This window comes from Phyllobates terribilis, unplaced genomic scaffold (assembly GCF_046119375.1).
Source record: "Phyllobates terribilis strain yellow unplaced genomic scaffold, ASM4611937v1 Scaffold_1__5_contigs__length_1240528914, whole genome shotgun sequence".
Taxonomy (NCBI): Eukaryota; Metazoa; Chordata; class Amphibia; order Anura; family Dendrobatidae; genus Phyllobates; species Phyllobates terribilis.
Genome location: NW_027362761.1, coordinates 1041831000 through 1041856184, shown reverse-complemented (window position 1 = coordinate 1041856184; position 25185 = coordinate 1041831000). Strand labels below are relative to the sequence as shown.

At 39.6% G+C, this 25185-nt stretch overlaps 1 protein-coding gene across 1 annotated transcript in view; it reads right to left on the bottom strand.

The window, feature by feature from the left end:
• Nucleotides 1-1004: 1004 nt before the first annotated feature.
• The window catches only part of DCHS2 (dachsous cadherin-related 2), a 464316-nt gene continuing 440135 nt past the window's right edge, over nt 1005-25185 (bottom strand). Inside the window, exons 17-20 of the mRNA XM_073645211.1 lie at nt 19197-19327; nt 16975-17261; nt 11639-11777; nt 1005-9485 (exon numbers count right to left, since the gene is read on the bottom strand). Of these exons, the coding sequence (XP_073501312.1) occupies nt 6871-9485; nt 11639-11777; nt 16975-17261; nt 19197-19327 (3172 nt within the window). The 3' untranslated portion in view covers nt 1005-6870. The remainder of the gene's footprint in view (nt 9486-11638; nt 11778-16974; nt 17262-19196; nt 19328-25185) is intronic.

Below are 25185 nucleotides of genomic sequence, written 5' to 3'. Positions count from 1 at the left end.
TTTTGCATCGCTTTATTCTGAGAGCTATAACTTTTTTATTTTTCAGCCATTGTAGCTGTATGGCAGCTTCTTTTTTGCGGTACAAGATGACCACTCTGGCCACTAGATAGTCTTTAGCATGCCCGTGAATGCAGCGGATCCCACATTCTTCCCAGGGATCAATTGGAGAGGGAGTGTGACCCTCACAAGGGTCACCAAACTCCCTGAGTCTAGAAGTCCAGTCATTTGAAGGCAATTCACTTTTACAGGACAAGCATGGGGCCCCTTGCCGGGTGGACAGTTCAAACTGCAAGCTGGATATGCGTAGAATGAACACTTTTTTTTTTTTTTTACCCTACATCATATTCCACTCATTCAACCAAACTAGGAATAGAAAAGAAAAACAAAATACAAATATGTAAATCTTTTTTTGAAAAATGTCTTTCACCTTACGTCACTTCATGAATAGATTTTTATACCAGTGAATCAATTTGATGCAAATTGAGTTTGTGTAAAAATTTTAAAACTTTGCTCAACCCAGCAAACTAAACAAATTTACAATTCAATTTGCACGTATCGCCAAGAATACCAGTTGCCATTTTACACAATGCAGAAGATAGTATTAGCCAGAGAAGGCTCACATGACCTCTTTCCCATAATGCCTTGCAGCTATCACATCACACCGTGGAACTATCCTAGACTGTATAAAAGCAGATGACGGTAATGCAGCAGCAATTTTGGGGCGAATCTGGATAATGAGAGAACAACATAGCTTGCAGCTTAGCCATAGAGATAGGGACCGAAAGCCATAAACACTGAATAAACATTACAGATAGTGTGCAACATCACAGCAGTGAGGAATACTTACCATCTGAATTTGAATTTTAAAAGATTCACTCCTTTGTAGCTTATACCTTATTTCACATCATGAATATTTTAAATTAAATAAACCAAATCCTCAACTGGCAAAAGAATATGTTTCCTCTAGGTAGTTTATACAAACAATATTAAAAATATAAAATGTTTTATACAAAGTCTTTATTTTGGCATAAAATGAAAATTGCATTTAAAACACAGCTATTTTTAATACATTTGGTACAGTCTGAAAAATAATATCCCTTTTTTTTCATTTATTCATAATATTTCCTGAATGCTGTGTACATATAAAATAGAAATAATTTGGTAAACATCATTAAAAGTTACTTTTATAGCTAGTAAGATTGCCCCACTCAACATCTAAAATAGATTCCATAGTGAGGTAAGATTATACAATAGATTTTCAGACAATTGTTAAGCAATGAATCAGGAATAGACAATTTACCACCTTTGCACCACTGAGTTATTATTCTAGAACTCAGTTTTTTAAAAGGTGATGGCGAACTGACCATTGGGAAAATGTAGACTCTGACTGTTGAAAATTGCCATTCCTGATTTACATTAAGCACCAGTCAAACAAGACCAGATGAAGCCAGCCACCATGGAGATTTATCAAATATAATTCAAAGAGAAAGTTGAAAAATTGCCAGTAGCAACCAATAAGATCTAATTTTCCAGATGACTTTTGTAAAACATAAGTAACAATTTCATTGGATACTATAGGCAAAGGCATCAATTTCCTACTATACACATTTTGATAAATTTCACATTTCCACATGACATGTCCTGTGCCCATATAACTCATGTAATACTTAAATTTTGATCTCTTTTTCCATCGAAGAAGAACTTTGATGCATCCACTAAAGGGGTTTCCCACTTTCAGGAAAGTGGACCCCAGGAAGAGCTCAGTGACTCAGCCAAGGTAGATGGCACAAGCCACTGAGCTAAGTGATTGGCTACAGCAGTGATGCACTTTACCGGCGTGACAACATTGCTATGTCCAAAACACTGAGACTCGAGCAACAGCGGGGAGCTGGCGCTGGATCGTGGGAGGATGAGTACCTGCTCTGTTATTTTAGATATATTATAAAGTTTGGGCTACACTTTATTTAAAGTGGAAAATCCCTTTAATTTAATTGATAACCTGATTCTGAATATCTCTAAATTTGAATTTACTCCTTTTGTGTTTGCCAGTGTTTTTTTCTTCTAAGTTTTATTGTCTAAAATGTAAATGTGGTAGAACTGTTAAGACCTTAAAGGAACGCTATCATCAGAAAATGATCAAATGGTTAAATCAGGTCTTGTGTTACATTTTTTTTTTCTTTTTTGGCAATGTTTTTTTTTCTCAACAGCCAATGTCACACCTGACCCTGCTGTCCCTTATTATGCAATGACCTTTGCACATGCTTGTTTGATGCTTCAATACATATGATATGAGTCAGTGACTGTGGTGAATGTAAATGTGGATTTCCTGAAACAACAGGAAGTTAGGGATCTTGCAATTTTCACACTGGCCACTGCGGAGTTTTCTAGTTTATATTTTTAATACAAACTGTTATATAGGGAAAAAATAGCCAAAATGTTATATTTGTTTCTATATCCTACATTCTTGGTTATCTTAACTTCTTCATGACAAGGTAATTTTTTCATTTTTGCGCTTTTGTATTTTTCCTCCCCTTTTCCAAAAAGTCATACCTTTTTTTATTTTGTTGACAGGGACATATGAGGGCTTATTTTTTTGTGGGACAAGTAGTGACATAAGGTAAAATAAATTATAATTTACTGTAAAACCAAAAAATTCCCAATGGTGAAAACAATACAATTCCACCATTGTTCTTTGGATTTTGCTTTTATAGTGTTCATTGTGCAGTAAAAATGACCTGGTACATGATTCTTCCAGTGATACCAAACTTGTATAGTTTATTCTTTCAGTATTTTAGTGGTACAAAAAATGGAAATTTGTAAAAAAAAAATTGGTTTGTGTCACCATAAGACTGGCAGCTTTTATATTTTTCCATCAATGGAGCTGTGGGAGGGATTGATTTTTGATTGACAAGCTGACGTTGTTATTTATAACATTTTGTGGTATATATGCCACTTTGATCTCTTTTTATTCTATTATTTTATTAAGATGCTGTGAACAAAAACCTGCAATTCTGGCGTTTGATTTTAAAGGGTTAATTTGATATTTTTAAAGATCAGATTTTTTTGGGATGAGACAATACTAAATATGCTTATTTTTTTTTATTTCTCAATTTTTACAGGTGGATTGGTTTGATTCACATTTTGGGAGCCAATGCATGCGCGAACCAGAAATTGGGTTATTTAAATGCCACTGTCAGTGATTGAACGTAACATTTACATGATAAAGCAGCAATAAAAGAAAACTCTAGTCGCTGCTGTTCCAGACAGATGCTAGCTGTGTAAGACAGCCGACATCTGCCAGGTATGGTGCAGGCTCAGCTCTTGATCGCACACAATACATTAATAAAACTTTACAGCAGATTAACACAAGTTGTGGGGCATTTGATTGGCCACTTTAAGAAACAGAATGAATGATTTTTTTGCTGCTCATAGGCATAAACAAAAAGTTCTCATAAACAATTGAGTTGTAATGTTATCATCACAATTTGTGTTAAATAGATCTCGGTATAAGTAATTCTCTTCATATGTAAAAAATATAGTACAATTATATAAGGGTTGTAACCTCAGGATAAGACACATTATGGCAGTTTGACTTTCGTGCCTGGTGGTGTAACAGTCCATACTAAAGGTTTCAGGCTGTGTGCCCACGATGCGTTTTTTAAGCGTTTCCGCAGCGGCAAAAATGCTGCAGAAACGCTTAAAAAATGCATGGTAGAAGGTCTGCCATGTTCCCCAATGATAATCCACATGTGCTGTGCACATGCTGTGGAAATTTCCGCTGCGGATTATCATTGCGGAAAAAAACGCAGCACTACCAATTATTTCACGGAAGCGCTGCGTTTTCGCCGCCATTGACTTGCATTGGAACGCATGGATTCCGCATCACTGCATCTGTACATGCGGAATCCATGCGTTCCAATGTGCGGATGGTACCCGGGTGTGGAGGACAGGAGACTCTCCTCCGGACCCGGGTACCATAGAACCTGTGAAAAAAAGAATAAAATAAAAAATAAATATTATATTTACCTTCTGACGGCCCCCGCTGCGCTTGTCCTCCCTTGCCGGCAGCTCGCGGTGGACTGAAGGACCTGCGCTGACGTCATAGTCATGTGACGGCAGGTCCTTCAGTGTACCGCGATCTGCCGGCAGCCAGGACAGAGCGAAGCAAGACTCCAGGGGCCACCAGAAGGTAAGTATAGATTTATTTTTTTATTTTTAACCATTCTTTGGGGTCACACTATATAAATCCATGCCGCATGGATTTATATAGTGTGATAAAGTTGACAAGCACTTTCCAAGTGATGCTAAAATCGCTTGGAAAGCGCTTGTCAACCCACATGCGGAAAAGCATGTGAAGAACGCTTCACTTCCGCATGTCCCAGGCAGGAAAAACGCATGTACAATCCGCATGTACAATCCGCATGCGTTTTTTCTGCCAGGGAGATGCAGAAACGCTCAGGAAAAATCCAGAGCATTTCTGCATCGTGGGCTCATAGCCTCACACCCTTTCAGGCGCATTTTTTTTTCATTTAAATACATGTATTTTAGACTGAAAATAATATTAGCAATTTTATTACAAATTCCACTCCGTGTGGCTAACACAGGTTCTGCATATTGCTCGCTGCAGAATGAGTTAACTGAGAATGAACTTGTTCTGATGGACAGTTTGCATCTTTATCATGTGTCTTTTTCTGAGCTCCTCTCAGCAGACTTATGATCAGCCCAGATCAGTTTAGAAACAGACAGTAGAGCTCACTGACATGTTTCTCAGTTAACACATGCTGCATCCAGAAAGGTGCAGGTAGACAGAGATTCTGTAAAAACCAAATATGGCCACATTTTTAATAGAACCCAACTGCAAAAATGTTTTCTACCCAAAGATACACCCATTAAAGTAAAAAAACAAAATGTCCCTCATGGTGTACATATATAAGTATAATTCCAATTTTAACAATTCACAGTCTACATAAAAAGGTTAGTTGACTATTCTTTACTAGTCCTGAATTTATAGTTATGTCTTGTTTTGTAATAGCCTTTTAGGAATTTGATCAGCTTAACTCTAAGGATCACTACTTTATGGTGCTGCTGCAAGGATCCTACACGGTGGCAGTATACTGCAATGACAAGTTACCATATTCTCTTGAAGTAATCTATCGAGTTAAGAAAATCTTAGTAATCTGACATGCAATTAAACATTTTGTTTTCTCACATATTTTGCATATATCTGTAAAACAAACAAAAAAAATCTCTATCAATGTCACAAATCAGAAATGTACCGTATAAACCCATAGCAATTTATAGGCAATTCATTTTAGATCCATATAACAAAAATCCATAATATAATTGTACGCATGAACCCTAACTGTGATCTACTTGTCAGTGAACTGAACTTCTCTCTAATAATCAAAATTAGAAAAAAACCTTAGTTTTATTTGGCATTTAGGCCCCTTTCACATGTCTGTGTTTCCAATACGCGTGGCATCCGTTTTTTTCCCAGATACCACACGTGCCCATTATAACCCATGCTGCTATGCACATATCCGTGTTTTTACGCCGACCGCATGTCCATGCAAAACACATGGAGACATCTGTTTTTTTTCAGCAGCATGCATGAGAAAGGCCAATACAAGTCCAGGGGAAGACATCTCATTGGTGCAACCGGTGCAGCCGCCCAGGGGCCCAAGAGATAGGGGGGCCCATTTCCACCTCCAAAACAGGTGGACTTGTGCATTATGATGAGCTATTGAAATGCAAAGGGCCCATATATTGTTCTTGCCCCCTTCTGTCTGTGTCCGCCAATGTACAAATCTATGGGTCCGTGAAAAAACACATACAGCACACGAATGGCATCCGTGTGTCATCAGTGTGCTGTCCGTGTTTAACATTGTAAAGGATAGGAGAAGCTTTGTAATTTAATTCTTTAATCATACCAGAAAAACAGTGATGACAAAAACGGACACACGGATGACACACTGATCAAAAACACTAATGCCACCATTACCAGTTTTTCACAAATGTGTTTTATACAAATATCTAAAGGAGGCTTTAAACAGAGCAGAAGAGACCCAATGGCTCAGAAACAAATGGAGGTTTGTGTAGCAAAATGTTTACAAAATTGCCCAACTTTTTATGTAGACTGTAACTGTTCGATAAATACTGTTGAATTCAGTTCGTCACTCAGTTCTTAGAAATAAAAGTATTTTAAAATGTGAATTCTGTCAGATATACTTCCTTATATACATGTTGTCTTATTGACAAAAAATGACAAAATTAGAATCAGGGCAGCCTGCTACCCAAGCAATCTTGTGTTCCAAGCAAAAAAAAAACGCTTTTTAACCTCACCACAGATCCATGAGCAGTGTCATGGGACACCATACATTTCCTCTTTTACTGGCTCAGTAAGAGGGGTTTAAAAATAAAGGAGTTAATGTCACTTTTATGGCTGATATTATGTATCATCAATAATACACCACAAAAAAAATCTAAGGGAGAATATAAATAAAATATTGTTAAACTCTAGTAGTAGTAATATATAATTAAATGCTGGTAAATACTGGCCTATGATAATGAGTTTACTGGTTGCACAAATGGTTTTCAGTTCAGCCATGTTCATGCATTGTGGACGGTGGAGAATTCAGAAACCGTTACAAAAATGTAAGCAGATCAACAAATTGTTTTCTTGCAGACAAATAAGACAAGCAGAACAGTCAAGTTTAGCCATGTTAATTGGCTAGAATTTACTGCGTACCATTCCATATAGGTAGTTGAAATGCAGATTTGGAAACACAATGCAGAGTCATAATGATTTCTTTAGACATGCCTTACTCGGTCCCCAAAAGTTTATACAGTTGTGAATACTGCATGTGGGTCTCATACCTGGAACTCCTGTATCAACAGTTCCTCAGACAATGCAGGCACTGATGTTCCATTAATTCTTGTGTCTGAACGCACCGGTGAGACTGATGGAGTATGAACCGTGAGCATGGACAGTGAAGGTGAAAAGGTTGGGGTCATTGTTGAAGGCTGACATGCCAAATTAGAGAAAAAAGGTGAACGCGGATATTTTACAAATGTCTGTCCTGACATTATAGTTGGCATCCGAGGTGGTACTGCTCTTATTCCAGGCTGTGCAACAGATGTGATTAATGGGGGTGGAAAAATAAAAGGTTTCTTTTGCTTAGGTACATGCCTATGCAGCTTTTCATCTTTTAGTCTACCAATATCACAGAAAACAGATGAAAGTGTCTGAAACCTGGGTTCCCAGCTAAGCAGGTAATCCCAATTATAACTTCCTCTCAAGTCCTCATCAGAGGCCACTAAAGATGCCAGAGAACCGTATCTGGAGTCATATGACATAGGAACATAGATGTAGTCTTGACTGGTCTCTGGTAGACCTTTCTTGTCTTTTGAGTTGTTTTCACTATTGTGGTGCGTTGCTGGTAAGTCCTTTTTGCAGTTATAGTATGCATGGCATTCTCCTTCTCCATTTTCCTCCTTGAGGATCACTACATTTTCTGTGCTTTCTGACCCGATCACCACATCTGTTTCGTCTGACTCACATGACAGAAGGTCAGAGTCTCTCGGAATTCCGGAGTCTGGAACTCGAGAGGCTCTTTCACTAAGAACAGAGCCAGATTCTTTTCTAATAGGGTACTCATTGATCATCTTTATTTCTTCATCTTCAGCAGTTTCCCCTTCTGTTGAGCCATGACCACTCGAGTCTGAATTCCTGCATTTGTTCCCAGTGTCTTTCTTTTCTCTAATGCCAACTAACCCCAGCCATTCTGCTGTATCTGGAACTATGCTGCTCTTGATATTTTCATACTTTGGACACTCATCAGACATGCAATCTTTACCATTGGTATTTGGGAGAGCAGGAATACCAACCTCTTTTATCCCACAAGCATTTACAACATCTTTTTTCTTAAATCTCAGAATTATTCCAATAAGGCTTATAGCCAGTAGCAAGAATACCACAAATGAAATACTGAAACTGATGGAAAGTATGTTTGCTGACATAATGGGGTAACCTTCTAGAGCTGTTGAAATGTTAACTCGAACAGTACAGGTTGATGACTTTGAGTCTAGTTTAGGGCTTTGGGCTCTTACCACAAACTCAGCAATGTCATAATTTTTCCTTGTGTTACTTCTTATCTTATGAACACTTCTTGTCAAGAATATGACGCCACTAGTTGCATTGACAGAGAAAAACTGGGAAGGCTTTTCGAGATTATAATAGATCACTCCATCAAGTCCTTCATCCTTGTCTGAAGCTCCCACTTTGCCTATAGCTTGTCCAGGTTTGTTTTCTTGTGGTAACTCAAAAAGGTATTCATCTTCATGGAAAATAGGTGGAAACTCATCCTGTCCCTCTATGTCAATGTAAACCATTACACAAGCTGTGGCTTCACTTCTATCTTTCACCTGAATAACAAGACAATATTTCTTTTGGGTCTCATAATCAATTTGGTGTTTGGTATAAATATCTCCAGTTAATGAGTCTATGAAAAACTTCTCTTGCTTGGGCTCATTTAGGCACATAGATTGAATAGAGTAACTCAAGGCACCAAATGGTCCAGAATCTAAGTCCATGGCATTCACTGTGCACACTGGTGAGAAGGGGGGCATATTTTCAGACAGGCCACAGCTTAAACTGTTAAACAAGAATTGAGGTGGGAAGTCATTTTCATCCAGCACCGTAATGTAGAGTTTTGTCAATGCTTCATCATGTTTAGTGCTCCATGCATTACTAGCCTTTAAAACCAAAGCAAAGTTCATAACACTTTCATAATCCAAAGGTTTTGCTAGCATGATAGTCCCATTTTGTGAATCAACTGTAAAAATGTCTTCATCATTCCCAGAAACGATGCTGTATACTATGTCAGCATTATCTCCAGTGTCATAGTCAAAAGCTGGTATACTTATCACTTCTGTATTTAAAGGCAGATGTTCCTTGACACTAATATGGTACTCCAGATTGTGAAAAATTGGCGGATTGTCATTGGTATCAAGAACAGATATCAATACAGTGGCAGTGGAGCTAAAAGGGTAGAATCCTCGGTTCGAAGCTTGTAAAACTAACGTGTGCATTGTGTCTGTCTCGTAGTCTAATTTCCCATTAAGAATAAGTTTCCCAATGACTACAAATGGAGGCTGTGAAAGAATTCCAATGCCTTGTACATTGAATAGATTGTAAGAATTTCCACTGACAACGGAAAAGTCAATATAAGCATTCTCATGGGTCCAATCCAAATCTTCAGCTGTAAAGGTAAGAACAGCCTCTCCAACTACAGAGTCTTCACTTACATTGATTCTGTACACCTTCTCTAAAAATGAGGGCACGTGGTTGTTTACATCATGAATCTGTAGCTCCAGTATAGTCGTGGATGTTAAAGAAGGAATACCATTATCTTTGGCTTCTATCAAAATAGGAATCACAGTAGTTTTATCCTTTATTCCAACTGGCACGTCTGTATGCACTGAACCTATAAAAAAACAGATTGATGGAATATTATTTAGTGGAGTTAAACTCCTATGACACAATACTAATAAAATACATTTTTATTGCAATGCTTCAGTTTTCTACACAAAGGGCCCGATTGATTATTACATTTGCTTCTGTTTTTTGTTGAGTTTTTTGTGTTTTGCATCTTTTTTTGATTGGACCAAATTCACCTTTTCATTTGCACCTTTTTTAAAGTGCACCTGTCAGCAGGATTGTGCTCAGTAAACCACATACACTGTCAGGTGGGCGACATTACACTAATTAAAATGATACCTTGGTTGATGAAATCCATGCTGTGGTTCTTGTGTAATCTTTACTTTCAGTTTGGAGATAATGATATGCTTCAGGGCGGCCTGTGGGGGGCACTCTATTTAGTACTCTGCTTACATAATCATCTGTATGCTCTTATGACAGCTCACTGTCCTGCCTCCTACTTTACATAATGCATCTAGTAGTGTGGGGCTAGGTAAAATAGGAGGCAGATCAGTGAAGGCACAGTGAGCTGTCATAAGAGCATACAGATGAATATGTAAGCAGACCACCAGATAGAGCGCCCCCCACAGGCTGCCCCAGAGCATGAGCATATCATTATCTCCAAACTGAAAGTAAAGATTACACAAGAACCACAAGGTGGATTTCATCAACCAAGGTATCATTTTAATCAGTGTAATGTTGCCCATCTGACAGTGTATGTAGTTTACTGAGCACAATCCTGCTGACAGGTGCGCTTTAAGTCTATTATATAAATGTTCCACTGTTTGTTTTTAGTTGGTCACTGTGTGGGCATGAATTAGGGTTTCAAGATGTTTTCGCCTGATTTATCATTTGCAACTTTTTAAAGTCTCAACATTTGTCACAAATGTACTCCAGTCCTCACTTGGAGTGACTCTATGTCAGCCAGAAATTTTTGTGACTTTTTTGCACTACAAAGCCACAAAAATGGTTAAAAAAATAAAAAAAGCTAAACATTTTTTGCTTTGTGCAAAATTCATGAGCCACATGCGTCATGCTGATGAATTTGCAGTATAAAAGCCAGTGAATACCATAAGGCAAAAAAAAAAGTAAAGGGAGTTCAGAATAAAACGCAAATGATGAATTGGGCCCCAAATCTCAGAATCCCTGTCCAAATTAGTAGAACTTGATATTCATGCTTTTTCCCACAATATATTAACTATGTAGTTAAAACAAATAGCACTGGGTCTCTACGAACATGGCATTCAGGTGATAACACCAGAGGTTTTATAGTAGAGACTACATTCATGTACACTGAGACGATCTTGTACAGTACTTAGGAACATAAGCAACAAGAAATAAATGTAAAATTTAGTGTGAGAAACTGCTACCAACTCATGTTTAAAATGCAACTAATTGTAATTTGAAGATCCTAATGTTTCCTTATGTACCTGTATGGCCTTGGGGTCTCGGCTTTGTTTTGAATGTTTTTTTGCACTTACTATAGCTATACCCTCTCCTCTAAGGGTTTTTTTTTTTTAATTTTGAAACAAAGCCAAATTTCACCTTTTACACAAATTTGGCCCAATTGCACATAAAAAATACATTATCTAGAGTCAATTTATTAAACATACTTAAAGAAGTACTTCCATCAAAGTTTTTATCTCTTAGTATATTGCAATCATCATATTATATAGCACTGTGTACATAGAATTGCTAATTTTTCCTTTCTACCCAGCTAATTCTTCTCTTTTCTCTTCTCTATGTAGAAACAAGAAGTCTCGTTTCCCTGCAGAAATCATTCCCCTCTTCAACTCCTGACCCAGCTGCTCTGCTCCACCCACTGTCAGTGACTCATGTCTAATGCAGGGAAAATTGACCTCCTGCTTCTACATAGAGCTTAGAAGGATTCAGCTACTCTGTTTTTAATCACGTGATGTCACAGACCCAATGAAAAACAGAAGAATTAACTGGGTAGAAAGGCAAAATGAGCAATTGTAAGTACACAGTGCTATATAATATGATGATTGAAATAGAAGATGAAAAATTTGATGGGACTGCTTTTTTTAAATTTATCTGAGTGCTTCTTTAATAATTTAATTTAGGTTTATGCCATTTGTTAAAAATATGCCAATCCTGAAGACACTCAGCAATAAAGTGAGAGTAAATTAATTCACATACCAGTGGCTGCATTGATTGAGAATCCTTTTAATGGAGAAATAATTTTATAAGAAACAGGGCCATACATCTCAGAGTCTCTGTCCGTAGCAGATACTGTTAGAATAAATGCATCAGGTGCACTCAGCTCAGGTATTGATGCCTTTAGGACAAAAGTAAGAGAAAACAGTCAAACAGAGCTCCGGCACCATCAGATTTCACCACTCAGTTTGAGAAAGTTCTTATATTTAATACTTAAAAGACTAGAGTACATACCATTCCTATAGTGTTTTTGTTGCTGATCTATGCATGGGATTAAAAAATGTTATTAACTTTACGCTATTTCCAATGTACCTTGTGATTTATTAAAACCCCACAGCTGAAGATTGGGATTTCGATGGCATCAGATTCAGAGTAATCTTGTGATGTTGAGTGCTCGGGTGTAATTTTATACTAATAGAAGCAAGGCTTCACGCAGTATCTCTGTCTATATTGGCTTTTCATGAAGCTACGGCTGACATGCCATTGTAAATATACCCAATGTTCCAGTGTTCTGCATACCTTCGTCACTTTGATTGACTCTATACTTATTTGTACAGCCTTTTTTCTCCCTTTTTGCTTTGAGTCCATCAATCTATCTATACTGCATTGGTATAATGTATGGATATTGTTATACGCCAAATGGACTTAATCTACAGTACTAAACTGTAATTGGTATATTTTTTTTTACTGTTAATGGAAAGCCTAAATAGACCATAAAGCTCAGAAATGCCAACTGTATGTCAAATGACTGTCCCTACATATCTGAATTATACAGAAAGGTCAAATAAATACATTTGCCTTATTTTTGAAGGAATAGTATAATGTTTTGTTGAAAAAGGAAAGTGGTCAAGCTCACCGGAATGGCCAGAAATGCAACCTTCATTACAGCATTGTTACATTTTGCAATGGTGTATTATGAAGTAGCCAAAAGCCACCAATGCGTTTCTGACGCGCTATGCGTCCTTAGTCATGGTGAACCATGCTTTGTCACAACAGCACTATGCTTCTTAAAATTTTTCTTATGAAAAGAAAAACTAGTAAAAAAAATCATAAGAGATGAGCAAAAGTTTAAAAATTGCCCTATACAGGCATTTTGCTGACAGGTGAGCATTTCCCTCATATAACACAATAAAGGATGAAATATTTTATGGACCTCTACTTCAGCCTCTGTCATCTTATACAAAATAAGCATGATGCCCTAAATTAGTAATGAAGCTAATTTTCACAATCTTTTTACCATATATGCAAATTAGTTATCCTTCAAGAAGAGGAAAGCTTGCACTCTAGTAACACCTCTTGGGGGTAGCTACCTTTAAAAACTCAAAGTTTAACCTAACATGTGCAGCACATTGTGGGGATCTCAGGACTTGATACCCCTCACAAAACAGATCTGCCGTGTACTGCTCAACAGCAGAAGAGTTGATCTTCGACTTGAGCACATGCACAGAGAAGTGTATAGGCTCTATTGATAGTCTAAGTCATCATACTCCACTCTATGTGCAGACTCACAGACTTTCTGTGAGCCCATACGTCACTCTGTGCTTATGCTAGGGCAAGAGCTGAGTGCATCCGCTTGGGAAGTAGCATATTGCAAAGTGTCTTTTTGAATGTAACATGTCTTGCAGATTTGTGTGAGTCTGGGTCGCGAGACTCCCACCGATGTTATTGGCAAACCAAAGTCTTCTCCAAAAGGAGAAGACATCCAATTACAGATGGATGTTTCATGGTTTTTCCAATAATTGCCGCAGAGCAAAGACCTTGGACAGAGATCTAGGGAATGCTGTCTATTATTGTGGAGACTGCCAAGCTTATACACAGGTTCCGAATGGCAATCTGGCAATTCTGAAAAATGCTGGATGGTCCTGCAATCAGAGATGAGCAGATTGCTTTGCTCAACCCGGGTGCACAGTTCAGGTCAGTGCTCTCTGGCATGGACAGGAGTTACTTAAATTTCCTGACCTTCTGGATTTCTTTGTGCGGTATTTGATTCACCAACCTGGCATGATATCATCTGTGCGGCGCATAGGTAACGGCGGACCAGCAGGGCAAATCATAAGACGAGCCTGGGTTTTCGGAAGGTCAGGAATTTCGCACAGTTCCAGAAAGCTCTGAACTGGGACGGGTTGTGCAAAGCAATCCACTCAACTATACCTGCAACACTTTCAAAAGTATTGTCATTCTATAGCAGAGTAGAGAGCTCTTTGCTTCACATCTTATTCAGCAGCCCGCAGAGCCTGCTGTAGTAGAGTGCATTACCGCTCAGCGTGGGAGCGGGGTGAGGGGAGTTTTCGTTTATTTTTATTCTTTGACAGGCACAGGGCAACTTATTATTATTATTATCATTATTAGATAGTGACACAATGCGGATGTACAATGGGGGGCGTTATTAAGAGGAGACACAATGGGCGATCATTACTAAAAGGAGGCAAACTGAGGGTCATTATTAGAAGGAGGCACAATGAGGGTAATTATATACCCTTCCCCACCCCATGCATACTATTACGTCATAGAGCGAGTGAGGGTGTATGGAGCTTGCTCAGGAATGGATCCTAATCTACACAAGGCAGAAGTCAACTGTATTAATGGCTTCATAGGAGACCATTATTAGGATCAAATAATACAATTTAAATAGTGAAAAGCAAAAAATAAATCTTTAAAAATATTAGCAAATTTAAAAAAACATGAAAATCACCCCTCTTTCCCCAAGTTTTAAATAAAGAAATTTAAAAAAAATATGCATATTTGGTATTGCAATGTCTATAAAAGTCCAATTTATCAAAATATAAAAATGGTTAATTCTGTACAGGAAATGTCGGAAAAAAAAATATTGAAATGCCAAAATTGCCGATATGTGGTTGTCAGACAAAAATGCAACTAAAAGTAATTAAAATATAGAATTTACCCTATAATGGTACCTATGAAATTTACTTCTCGGCTCACAAAAAACAAGTCCTAAGAAAGCAAAAAAATAAAAATGTTTTATGTCTCGGAAAATGTCAACACAAAACAAAAAATTCTAAATTTTGTAAAAAAAATTAAGCCACTGAAATTGCAAAAAACAAAACACAATTAGTATTGCCATGATTGTCCTGACCTAGAGGATTATGTTGCCAGGTCATTTTACGGTACAATTAGTGTTTTAAAATTACAACAGAATTGCCTCTTTTCTCACCATTTTGACTCATTTCGAATATTTTTTGCTGTTTCTCAGTACATTATATGGTAAAATGAATGGAGTCAATCAAAACTACAACTTCACCTGCAAAAAACAAGCCATCATATGACTATGTCTACGGAAAAGTAAAAAAGTTTAGGTTCTTTCAAGAAGGGGAGGAAAAAATGGAAGCAAAAAAAAAAGAAAATTAGCTGTGTCCTTTTAAGGGGCACAATTGGTGGTTATTACTAAACATAGGCCCAATAGGAAGGAGGGTATATTTCTGGAGTAAGTTATGACACTAAAGTGGAGTAACTGTTCATGAATTTGATGGGCCCTTATTGGCATTGCTGACCAGGACTAGCACGAAAACACCAAAATTCACAATATTTTTGAGCAACTTCTGAGTAGTATTGTGACTTATGAAGCAGAATTCTGGTGTAAGCACCCTACTGAATCCACCTTTAAGTTTACTACCTTTGTGACTTACACTAAATCAAGTATGATTGAAGTATAAAAAAAACGTACATGTGTAGATGTATTTCCTTTTAATTTTTTTTTAGGTTGTGGAATGTTAGATCTCACTTTGGAAAAAGAAGATATTCTACTGAATTGTAAGCATTAGACATTTTGGAATGTCTGACCATCTTTTCACACCTCTGGCAATTAATATATTGGTAAGGTTTGAGTAGAGGTGGTGTTCCGTTCACCATGATCAGGGGCTCATATGAAAACCCATGCTTAGCAATTCACTGTTAGCATATTGTATAGCAAGTTTTTGGCATCTACTATACCTGGGAAAAAAGAAACAGCAAGTAAAATTGTATTGAGTTTACTTTATCATTACTATACATTCTAAGGTACTGTCAGTATAATGAGTAAGACCCTTTTTAAAATGCAAACTTCATTAAATATTTTCATTATACTGAAAGACTTTTATGTTCAATTAAATCATCAGAAAGATACATGTGCATAAGTGTTCTTGTATGAGCCATTGGCTAGTAAATTCAGATTAAGTATCCAGCTGTACTAGACACCTGTCAAAACTTGATATGACACCTCCAGAGTGACATAGATTGTGGTATTAACAATGGTAATTTACACACAATAATTGTCTAGAATGTATTGGGGATTGTGTATAATTCACATGCTAGATAAAGAACATTGTATTCTCTCTAACTTATTCCTGTCGCTGAGAAACAACATAGATCTGCATGACTACATCTTTCAAAACATGTTAAATTAGTATCATAAAATAACACCATTCAATGCAGTATTGCCTCTCTCTGAATACATTTCGTTCCATATAACATGTATGGGGATCTTCTGCCTCTCCCCAAACAGATAATATCAGAGGAGAGAAGGATATTTTGAATTTAAGAGAGCTGTCCAGGACTATTATATTTTTTTACTATGGGTCAAAAAATTAACAGGCTGGTAGTTGCTAACAGAGGCATCTACCGCCAAGCGTCGGCTCAGAGCGGTCACGACAACTCCTGCCAGTGATTCCGCTGCTCCATGTCAACAAAGTAGCTCTTCTTCCAGGCTGTTCTGTCAATGGGGTGTGACTGCTGATGTCATGCTGATCGACAGCTGGCTCCCCGCAGTTAGGCAGACGGGAGCTGGCTGTCAATCAGCATGACGTTGGCCCCGTCATCAGAGCAGAGCGGTTGAAAAGCTGCTGCTCTGTCTATGTGATGACAGCAAAAGCTGCTGAGTCGCCGGCAGGGGCGGTCTGTGACAGCAGAGATTTGCCCCGGGCTCAACAAGCAGGTAGTTCTTAGGCCCATAGTAAAAAGAGATATAGTCCTGGACAATCCCTTTAAAGTGTAACAGTAATTTCAGGAGAACTTGCAGCAGAATGTCTGTGTCTTCCTCTTGCTCCTCCCTCCTCCTCTTGTTCCCTCTCCATAGAACGTCATGAGCACCAGCTGCCATCTAGTATCTCGGCAATGGAAAAGTTTGTATTCACTAAAAACAGATTTTATCCATGAATTGAAAATGTTAAGAATAAATGATTAGTCCAGGAGGACAAAGAAACAAATTTCTGTTATAAGATTTATTGCAAAGTTTCTTATTTTCATTTGTACTGTTAATTAATTAGTTTATTTTTTACTGACTCTAAGTTTCTTAGGCCTAGAAAAGAGTTCTCCAGATTTCTTACCTTGTAGGAATCTTTAGTAAATAATGGAGGATTATCATTAATATCTAGAATCACAATGAAGAGTTCAGCATCAGCCAGATGCAGCGAATCAGAGGCCTGAATCCTCAAATAATATTGGGATGTTTCCTCGTAGTCCAGCACACCGATGAGGGTTACAACTCCTGAGTATTTGTCAATGGCAAACTTCATTCCGGGATTTCCATCTTCAGTAAAACTATACGTTACATTTGGCTGGAGGTCCACGTCATTGGCTGATATGCAAACTACAGTGAAGCCGGGGGCAGTATCTAAAATACCAAATAAAACATGTTTTCCTACGATAGCTGATGTAACAGTAAGGGTATAATGCAAGTTTATCTCCAGACACCAATGTCATGACGTTGGCTCTATTTCATCTAAATATTTTCGTTTCTTACTTTCAGTTCAGGTATTTTCTAATAATGCTGTTTATATTATCCCCCAAACATTTTCTTGTACTTCTTAATTGTTCAAACTTTGTAATATATCAAATTTACAGCCATAGTGGTAAGAGTATATATACTATAAAGCCAGCCTTTACTACTATTAGAGGTTCCATAGAGAGGGGACACCTGGTCATGTTTGTCTCATCCAAATTTACACTGAGTTTCTTTTTCACAGGCACCATAAAAATAGAGACCTTTTGTAGAAAAAGAATTGAGAGGGGAAAAATGACAGGCAAATAAGTACCAGGCCGTCATGCCATGGTCATACAATCCCTCGTTTTTATAAGTTTTCATTTTTGAGAAATATTTAATGTGTAAATAAATACATTATTACTACTTTTGTAGAAAAAAAATGGTTTGCATTTCTTTGAAAAAAAGTTTTTTCAGGGACTTAAAGTGAATCTGTTGCCGGGTTTTTGCCACCCCAACTGACAACAGCATGATGTAAGGGCAGAGACCATGATTCCAGCAATGTGTCTCTTACTGGGCTGTTTGATGGTGTTTTGATAAAATCATTTTTTTCTGCTGCAGATCTACCAGTTCTCTGAATACTGAGCTCTGTATAACCCCACCCACACCGATTGGCAGCTCTCTGTGTGCACTGTGCATTGGCAGAAAGCAGCCAATCAGTGATGGGGCAGGAGTTATACAAGCTCATGAATATGGGTGACTACATGGAAGCAGGTTTACCAGTCCTCTAATGATAATCTCCTTCTAATACATACATGTCAACCTCTGGCCCATGGGCCAAATCTGGCCCGCAGTGTCGTTATGTTTGGCCTGCGACACCAGAATCACCACCCCTATGTGTGGTCATTATTCTGTATAGAGGACTATGTGGGGCCATTATTCTGTATGGAGGACTATGTGGGGCCATTGTTCTGTATGGAGGACTATGTGGGGCCCATTATACTGTATGGATGACTATGTGAGGCCCATTATTCTGTATGGAGGACTATGTGAGGCCCATTATACTGTATGGAGGACTATGTGAGGCCATTATACTGTATGGAGGACTATGTGGGACCCATTATACTGTATGGAGGACTATGTGGGGCCCATTATACTGTATGGAGGACTACGTGAGGCCATTATACTGTATGGAGGACTATATGGGACCCATTATACTGTATGGATTACTATGTGGGAACCATTATACTGAATGGATTACTATGTGGGAACCATTATACTGAATGGAGGACTATGTACGGCCCATTATTCTGTATGCAGGACTATGTGGGACCATTATACTGTATGGAGGACTATGTGGGACCATTATTCTTTAAGGAGGACTTTGTGCGGCCTATTATACTGTATACTGGTTGGCCCGTGACTTTGTCCAAGTTTTTCATTTTGGCCCTCTGTGTGTTTAAGTTTGACATCCCTGTTCTAATAGAACAATGATTTTATCAAAACTACACCATGCAGTTTAGTAAGTGATACATCACTGGAATCAGTGTCTCCGTTTCTACAATATGTTGCTCTCAGATTAGGTGGCAAAAACCTGGTGCCAGATTCCCTTTAATAATGATAATTTATGTATAGTACCAAGCACAACCACATTACAAATGCACAGAAACACTACAACCACTTTATTCAGGATATCAGTAAGGGTCTCAGAGTAGAATCATATCAATCTGATGGTTAAGGATTTATCAAAGTCCAGAAAACCCCTTTTCATACAAATAAAGCATTAGTGTTCCTTATACTATTACCACTACACCTATGTGATTGCAGTTTGTAAAATTGTTGACATACCTTCAGGAATAAATGCTGTTTCCAAGGGCGGTATTGTAGGTGCATTGTCATTAATATCAATAACTAATACTGTTACTGTGCTCGTTGAAGAAAGACTGGGGATTCCTCTATCAGCCGCTTGGAGGACCAGCCTAAAATAAGTGAAAATTACAACCAATGTCAAAATGTTCTCAATAAATAAAGGGTAAATTTTGTGACTGTTTATTCAAGTCTCATGCTTTTCAGTGTTCAGCCTCCATACACTGCTCTTTTGGACTGAAATTAACTTTAATCTAATACTGGTAAATCATGTTTAATTCCTCATGAGAAGATTGAACATGGAGATTTGAGCTGTACAGTCAGTCAGATAACTGCTTTTTATGACATCTCAATAATTCACACTATCAAGATACCAATAAAGGAAATCCTTCATGGTGATCATAGTGTCTAGTCTTGAGGTGACTTGGTACAGACTAGGAGTAGGTAGGTAGATTAACATATAATTTCGTGCGGAGTGATTCAGGAATTTTATTTTATTCATTTAAATCCCAGGTCCTACTAGGCTTGTGAGTCCAGTAGGAGGAGCTCTCAATGATTAGCAGCCTTTCCTTTATGGCAGTGCAGTCTATCGTAGCTGTCAATCACTAATTACGACCTCCCACAGGACTCCTAATAGCAGAAAGAGCAGGGGATCTACATGAAAAAATTACAAGGTGTAATGAATATTTTGCCACAAAAGTACAGTGGCTTGGAAAAGTATTCACCCCCTCTGCTTTTGACCTATTTTGTTACATTACAACCTGTGTTTAAATATTTTTGTAATCTGATTTCTGTGTGATGCATCAGCACTAAATAGTCTAAGTTGGAGAAGTGAAGTGAGAAAATATAGGCATAAATTAAATGTATGTGATCAAATAATGAAAAATTGGCATGTGCATACGTATTCACCTCTTTTGCTATGAAGCCCATAAAAATGTCTGGTGCAGGTAATTGCCTTCATAAGTCATATGCTTAGTGAAAGGAAGTCCGCCTGCATGCAATCTAAGTGTCACATGGTTTGTCAGTACATATACACCATATACACAGAGGACGTACTAGCCAAACAACACCATGAAAACCAAAGAGATCTCCAAACAAGTCAGGGACAAAGTTGTAGAGAATTACAAGTACCACAACAAACCTGCCAAGAGAGGGCCGCCCACCAAAACTCTCAGCCCGGGCAAGGAGGACATTAATCAGAGAGGCAGCACAGAAACCAAAGGTAACCCTGAAGGAGCTGCAGAGTTCCCAAGCAGAGACTGGAGTATCTATCCATATGACCACAATAAGCCATACACTCTATAGAGGTGGCCTTTATGCAAGAGTGGGCAGAAAAAAGCCTTTACTTACACAAAGAAAAATGTAAGGCTCATTTTCAGTTTGCAAAAGATATGTGAGAGACTCCCCAAATGTATGGAGAAAGGTGCTGTTGTGAGATGAGATCAAAATTTAACTTTTTGGTCACAAAGGTAAACGCTATGGCTGGCGCCAAACCAACACAGCTTATCACCCTGAAAACACCATTCCCACAGTGAAACATGGTGGAGGCAGCATCATGCTGTGGGGATGTTTTTCGGCAGCAGGGAACATGGTCCGACTCAAAGGGAAGATGGATGGTGTGAAATACAGGGATATTCTCAAGCAAAACCTGTTTCAGTCTGTCGGTGATTTGAGACTGGGATTGAGATTTACCTTCCAACAAGACAATGACCTATAGCATACTGCTAAAGGAACACCTGTGAAAAACCTGAAATTCCAGATTGTGAGGTAGCAAAACATGAAAAATGCCAAGGGAGGGTTAATACTTTTTCAAGTCATTGTATATATCAGTCGTTTCACCTCCTCCAGCTCTATAACCTGCTGCCCTTAGATAGGGTTGCATGTACAAAATGACAGGTTCCTTTTAAATCATGGGTTAATATACAATATACTCTAATAGTTATCCTACTCCAGCCTTTTTTTATCCCTTTATCAAGGGATCAAATAAATAAGTATAATGCATGTAAATACATACTCATCAGTCAGTGTCTTTGTCTGTTTTCAGTCCCACTCACGTTGCTCTGTCAGCAGGTAACAGTTTTAGTAAGCCACCGAATTGTTGTGTGTTCCAGAAGTCACTTTTTTAAAAAACAAGTCTGTGGGACTCAGAACGAGACTACAGAGCTAGAGCTGCTGCCTGCGAACGTGGAGGTTGTGAGTTTGATACTCAGGGAGACCAGAGAAGAGAATTGATTAATTAATGTATGCACATGAGGGGAGAGATACCAGCCCTGCACCCCAAGGAGGAAAATCTATAAAGCCGGCGAAGAGAGTGAGAGGAAGTTGGGAAGAAGTGGGGACAGTGCTGCTGAATCCAGGATGGTTGGGAGCAATGCTACATGCATTACACTCACATACATGATCCCTAACAAAGGGATAAAAAAAAAAAGACAAAACCAAATGATAAAGTGATGCTTCAAAGGGCATGGTAAGGTTTGTAGCTGTTATTTCTTTTTTTAACACAACGAGAGAACATGTCTTGTACTGCATCAGTGCTAATTCAGTATTCACTAAGTGACAGACCATAAAGAATGAGGTTCCTGTGAGAGACAGAACTCCTGAACTGCAATGCCACATGCTGCAAATGGTCCACGTGTATTTTCTGGATGATGACTAGTGTCCCGTCCACTTTAGATCAGCCATCTACACTGATGGGCCTTAGATTTAACTTAGATGGGCCTTAGATTTAACTATGGTGTCTGATACTTTGGCAGTTAGACCATTGAGCAAAACACTGCACTGTGTAGGCAACATGTGTCATCATTAGTGTTGAGCGAGCACTAAAATGCTCGGGTGCTCGAAGCTCGGGCCGAGCTCACCGTGATACTCGGGTGCTCGACCCGAGGAACGAGCCCAATGTTAGTCTATGGGAGACCCGAGCATTTTTGCGGCGGCACCCCCGGCAGTCTGTAGAAAGCCTAAAAAGTGCCCAAAACGATCGTGACAGTGCTCAAAAGACATGGGGGCAGCATGGGGATCACCCCTGGAAGCATTTCTGACCCCCAGGTCACTGCTGTCAACAACGTGGTCAGAGTTATTAAGTCACTTTTACGGGATCACAATAAAACGTTCAAAAACGAAACTGAGGCTATGTGCCCACGATGCAGAAATGAAGCAGAAAATTTCTGCAGCATTTCTGCATCTCCCTGGCAGAAAAAACGCATGCAGATTGTACATGCGTTTTTTCCTGCGGAATACATGCGGATTGACAAGCGCTTTCAAAGCGATTTTAGCATCACTTGGAAAGTGCTTGTCAACTAGGTCACACTATATAAATCCATGCAAACGGCATGGGTTTATATTGTGTGACCCAAGAGAATGTCAAAAAATAAAAAAATAAATATATACTTAACCTCCGATGGCCCGCGCTGTCTTGATTTTCTCCATCCCGGCTGTCGGCAGCGGTAGAGTGAAGGACCTGCCGACGTCAGCGTCGCGTGACCCGTCACATGACTCTTACGTCAGCGCAGGTCCTTCATTCCATCGCGAAGTGCCGGGAAGCAAGGAGGAGCGCAGCGCGGGCAGCCAGAAGGTAAGTATATATTTATTTTTTATTTTATTCTTTTTTTACAACCTTTTTAATGGTACCTGGGTGTGGATGAGACTCTCCTCTCCGCTACACTCGGGTACCATCCGCACATTAGAACGCGCCAATTACGCAAGTACAGATGCAGTCCTGCGGAATTGGCGCGTTCTAATGCAAGTCAGTGGCGGCGAAAACGCAGCACTTCCGCAAAATAATTGGTAGTGCTGCGTTTTTTTCCGCAATGATAATCCGCAGCGGAAATTTCCGCAGCATGTGCACAGCACATGCGGATTATCATTGGGGAACATTGCTGCCCTTCTACCATGCGTTTTTAATGCGTTTCCGCAGCTGCAAAAAATGCTGCGGAAGCACATTAAAAACGCATCGTGGGCACACAGCCTGAAACTGCTTTCCTGTGAAATATGTTAAGAAATTTCCTTTCCAGGGTAAAGACTTGTGTATAAGGTAATATAAATAACCAAAAACAAAAATACTCCTCCACACCTTGGGCTATGTTCACAAGTAGCATTTTTCATGCGTTTTTGCACTTTTGTATTGCTTTCAACAGTGACAAATGCATTCACCGGGAAATGTCATTTTAACATTTTACAACCTTATCTGGCCATGTGCTGTGTGACACATGCATACAGTGCTGAAAAGACATGGGAACAGCATGGGGAAGACCCATGGAAGCATCTCTGACACCCAGGTCACTGCCTAAAAGTGTGCCCATCAGAAGTGATCCTTGCCGCATCAGAAGATGCAGACTTGCAACTATCCCCGTAAAAGTCCTTGTCCCAGGGCAGTGTTCAATTGTACCTCCCCCATTCCTTGCAATGCAAGCGCAAATATGCAGCCTGCCACCCACCCACCCCCAGGCTGCAATGCCATACTGCTAGCTTGCACTTGAAATGGGGCCTTTTAGTTTGGAGTAGGCCGAAGCTGGCTACTACCTCATGGCTACTTCGGCGGCCTGGTATCCATACTGAGTCCGCAGCCGCCCGGCGGCCGGGTGTCCACACTCGGTCCCCAGCCACCAGGGGGCGGCCGGGTGTCCATACTCGGTCCCCAGCTGCCCTGCGGCCGGGTGTCCACACACGGTACTCAGCCGCCTGGGGGCGGCCGGGTGTCCACAAACGGTCCCCAGCCCCCCCTATTTCTCCTGTCATCTTCCCACACACTTTTCTTAGCCTGGCCTGCTTTAGGGCAGCATTGGACGAGCCCACCAGAGAACCAGACTCCTCCGGTGGGCCCTGGCTTTTCCATCAGAGGAGTTGAGAGTGCCAAGGTGAGGAGCATGATGATGATAATAGAAGTTAGCATCTGCTTTGTTTTCTTGGAATGCAAGCACATGCATGAAGTTGCGGCTGGGCCTGAGGTGGTCAGTGTTTTGGCGCATATCCTACCTCCTCAGAGGATTGCTGGATATTTTCCTGCTACTATCCCAGTTCTATGACTCCCGTTAAAACAAAGCTTCAGGTGATGAATGATGGATGAGGTGGTGGCAAAGGAGAAAGAGCAGGAGGAACAGGGACCATTCACATCAATATCAGGCCAGTCAACCACACATGTCTTGTAGGATATGTTTCTGTACCAAAAGGAGCGGTTCGGCTACAGAGTTATAAGGCATACAGTGAGTGCAATGCCTACCAAAAATTTAGAGGCACTCCAATGCCCCTTGGAAGTGACATGGAGGTCAGAGGGCCTTAACAAAACCATTTTTTCCATTTATAGCAACTGGGTCTCCTGTGCACTGTTGGCCTAAGCAGTGAATGGAAGGCTTTCCAAAAATTATGAGGAACTGCAATGCCCCTTGAAACAGACGTGGATTACAGCATACTAAAAACCTTCTACCCATTATTGGGGAGTGGGTCTCCCTTAGTGTTCGCCTATGCATTAAAAAGCAAAACCTGACTAAAATTAGGAGAAAATGCAATGCCCGTTGGAAGAGTCGTGGAGGTCGCAGTAGCTTAACAAGATGGTTTGAATGCCCCTTGGAAAAGTGGTGGAGATCACAGTAGCTTAACAAGACGGTTTTAATGCCCCTCGGAAGAGACGTGGAGGTCGCAGTAGCTTAACAAGACGGTTTGAATGCCCCTTGGAAAAGTGGTGGAGGTCGCAGTAGCTTAACAAGACAGTTTTAATGCCCCTTACAAGAGCCATACAGTACAGCATCTTAAAAATATTATTCCCATTATTGGGGAGTGGGTCTCCCACAGTCTTTGCTTATGCCTTCCAAGCAAAAGCTGACAAAAATAAGGACGGAGGAACTTTCAATAATGGCAGCATGGACCACGGTCACCCTGGTAATATAGTGGTGGTGGAGGCTGAGGATAAGGAGAAGAGCAAAAAACAGCCGAAATTAGGAAGCGTATACCCATGTGTGGGTGTGAAGCGGTGCATGGG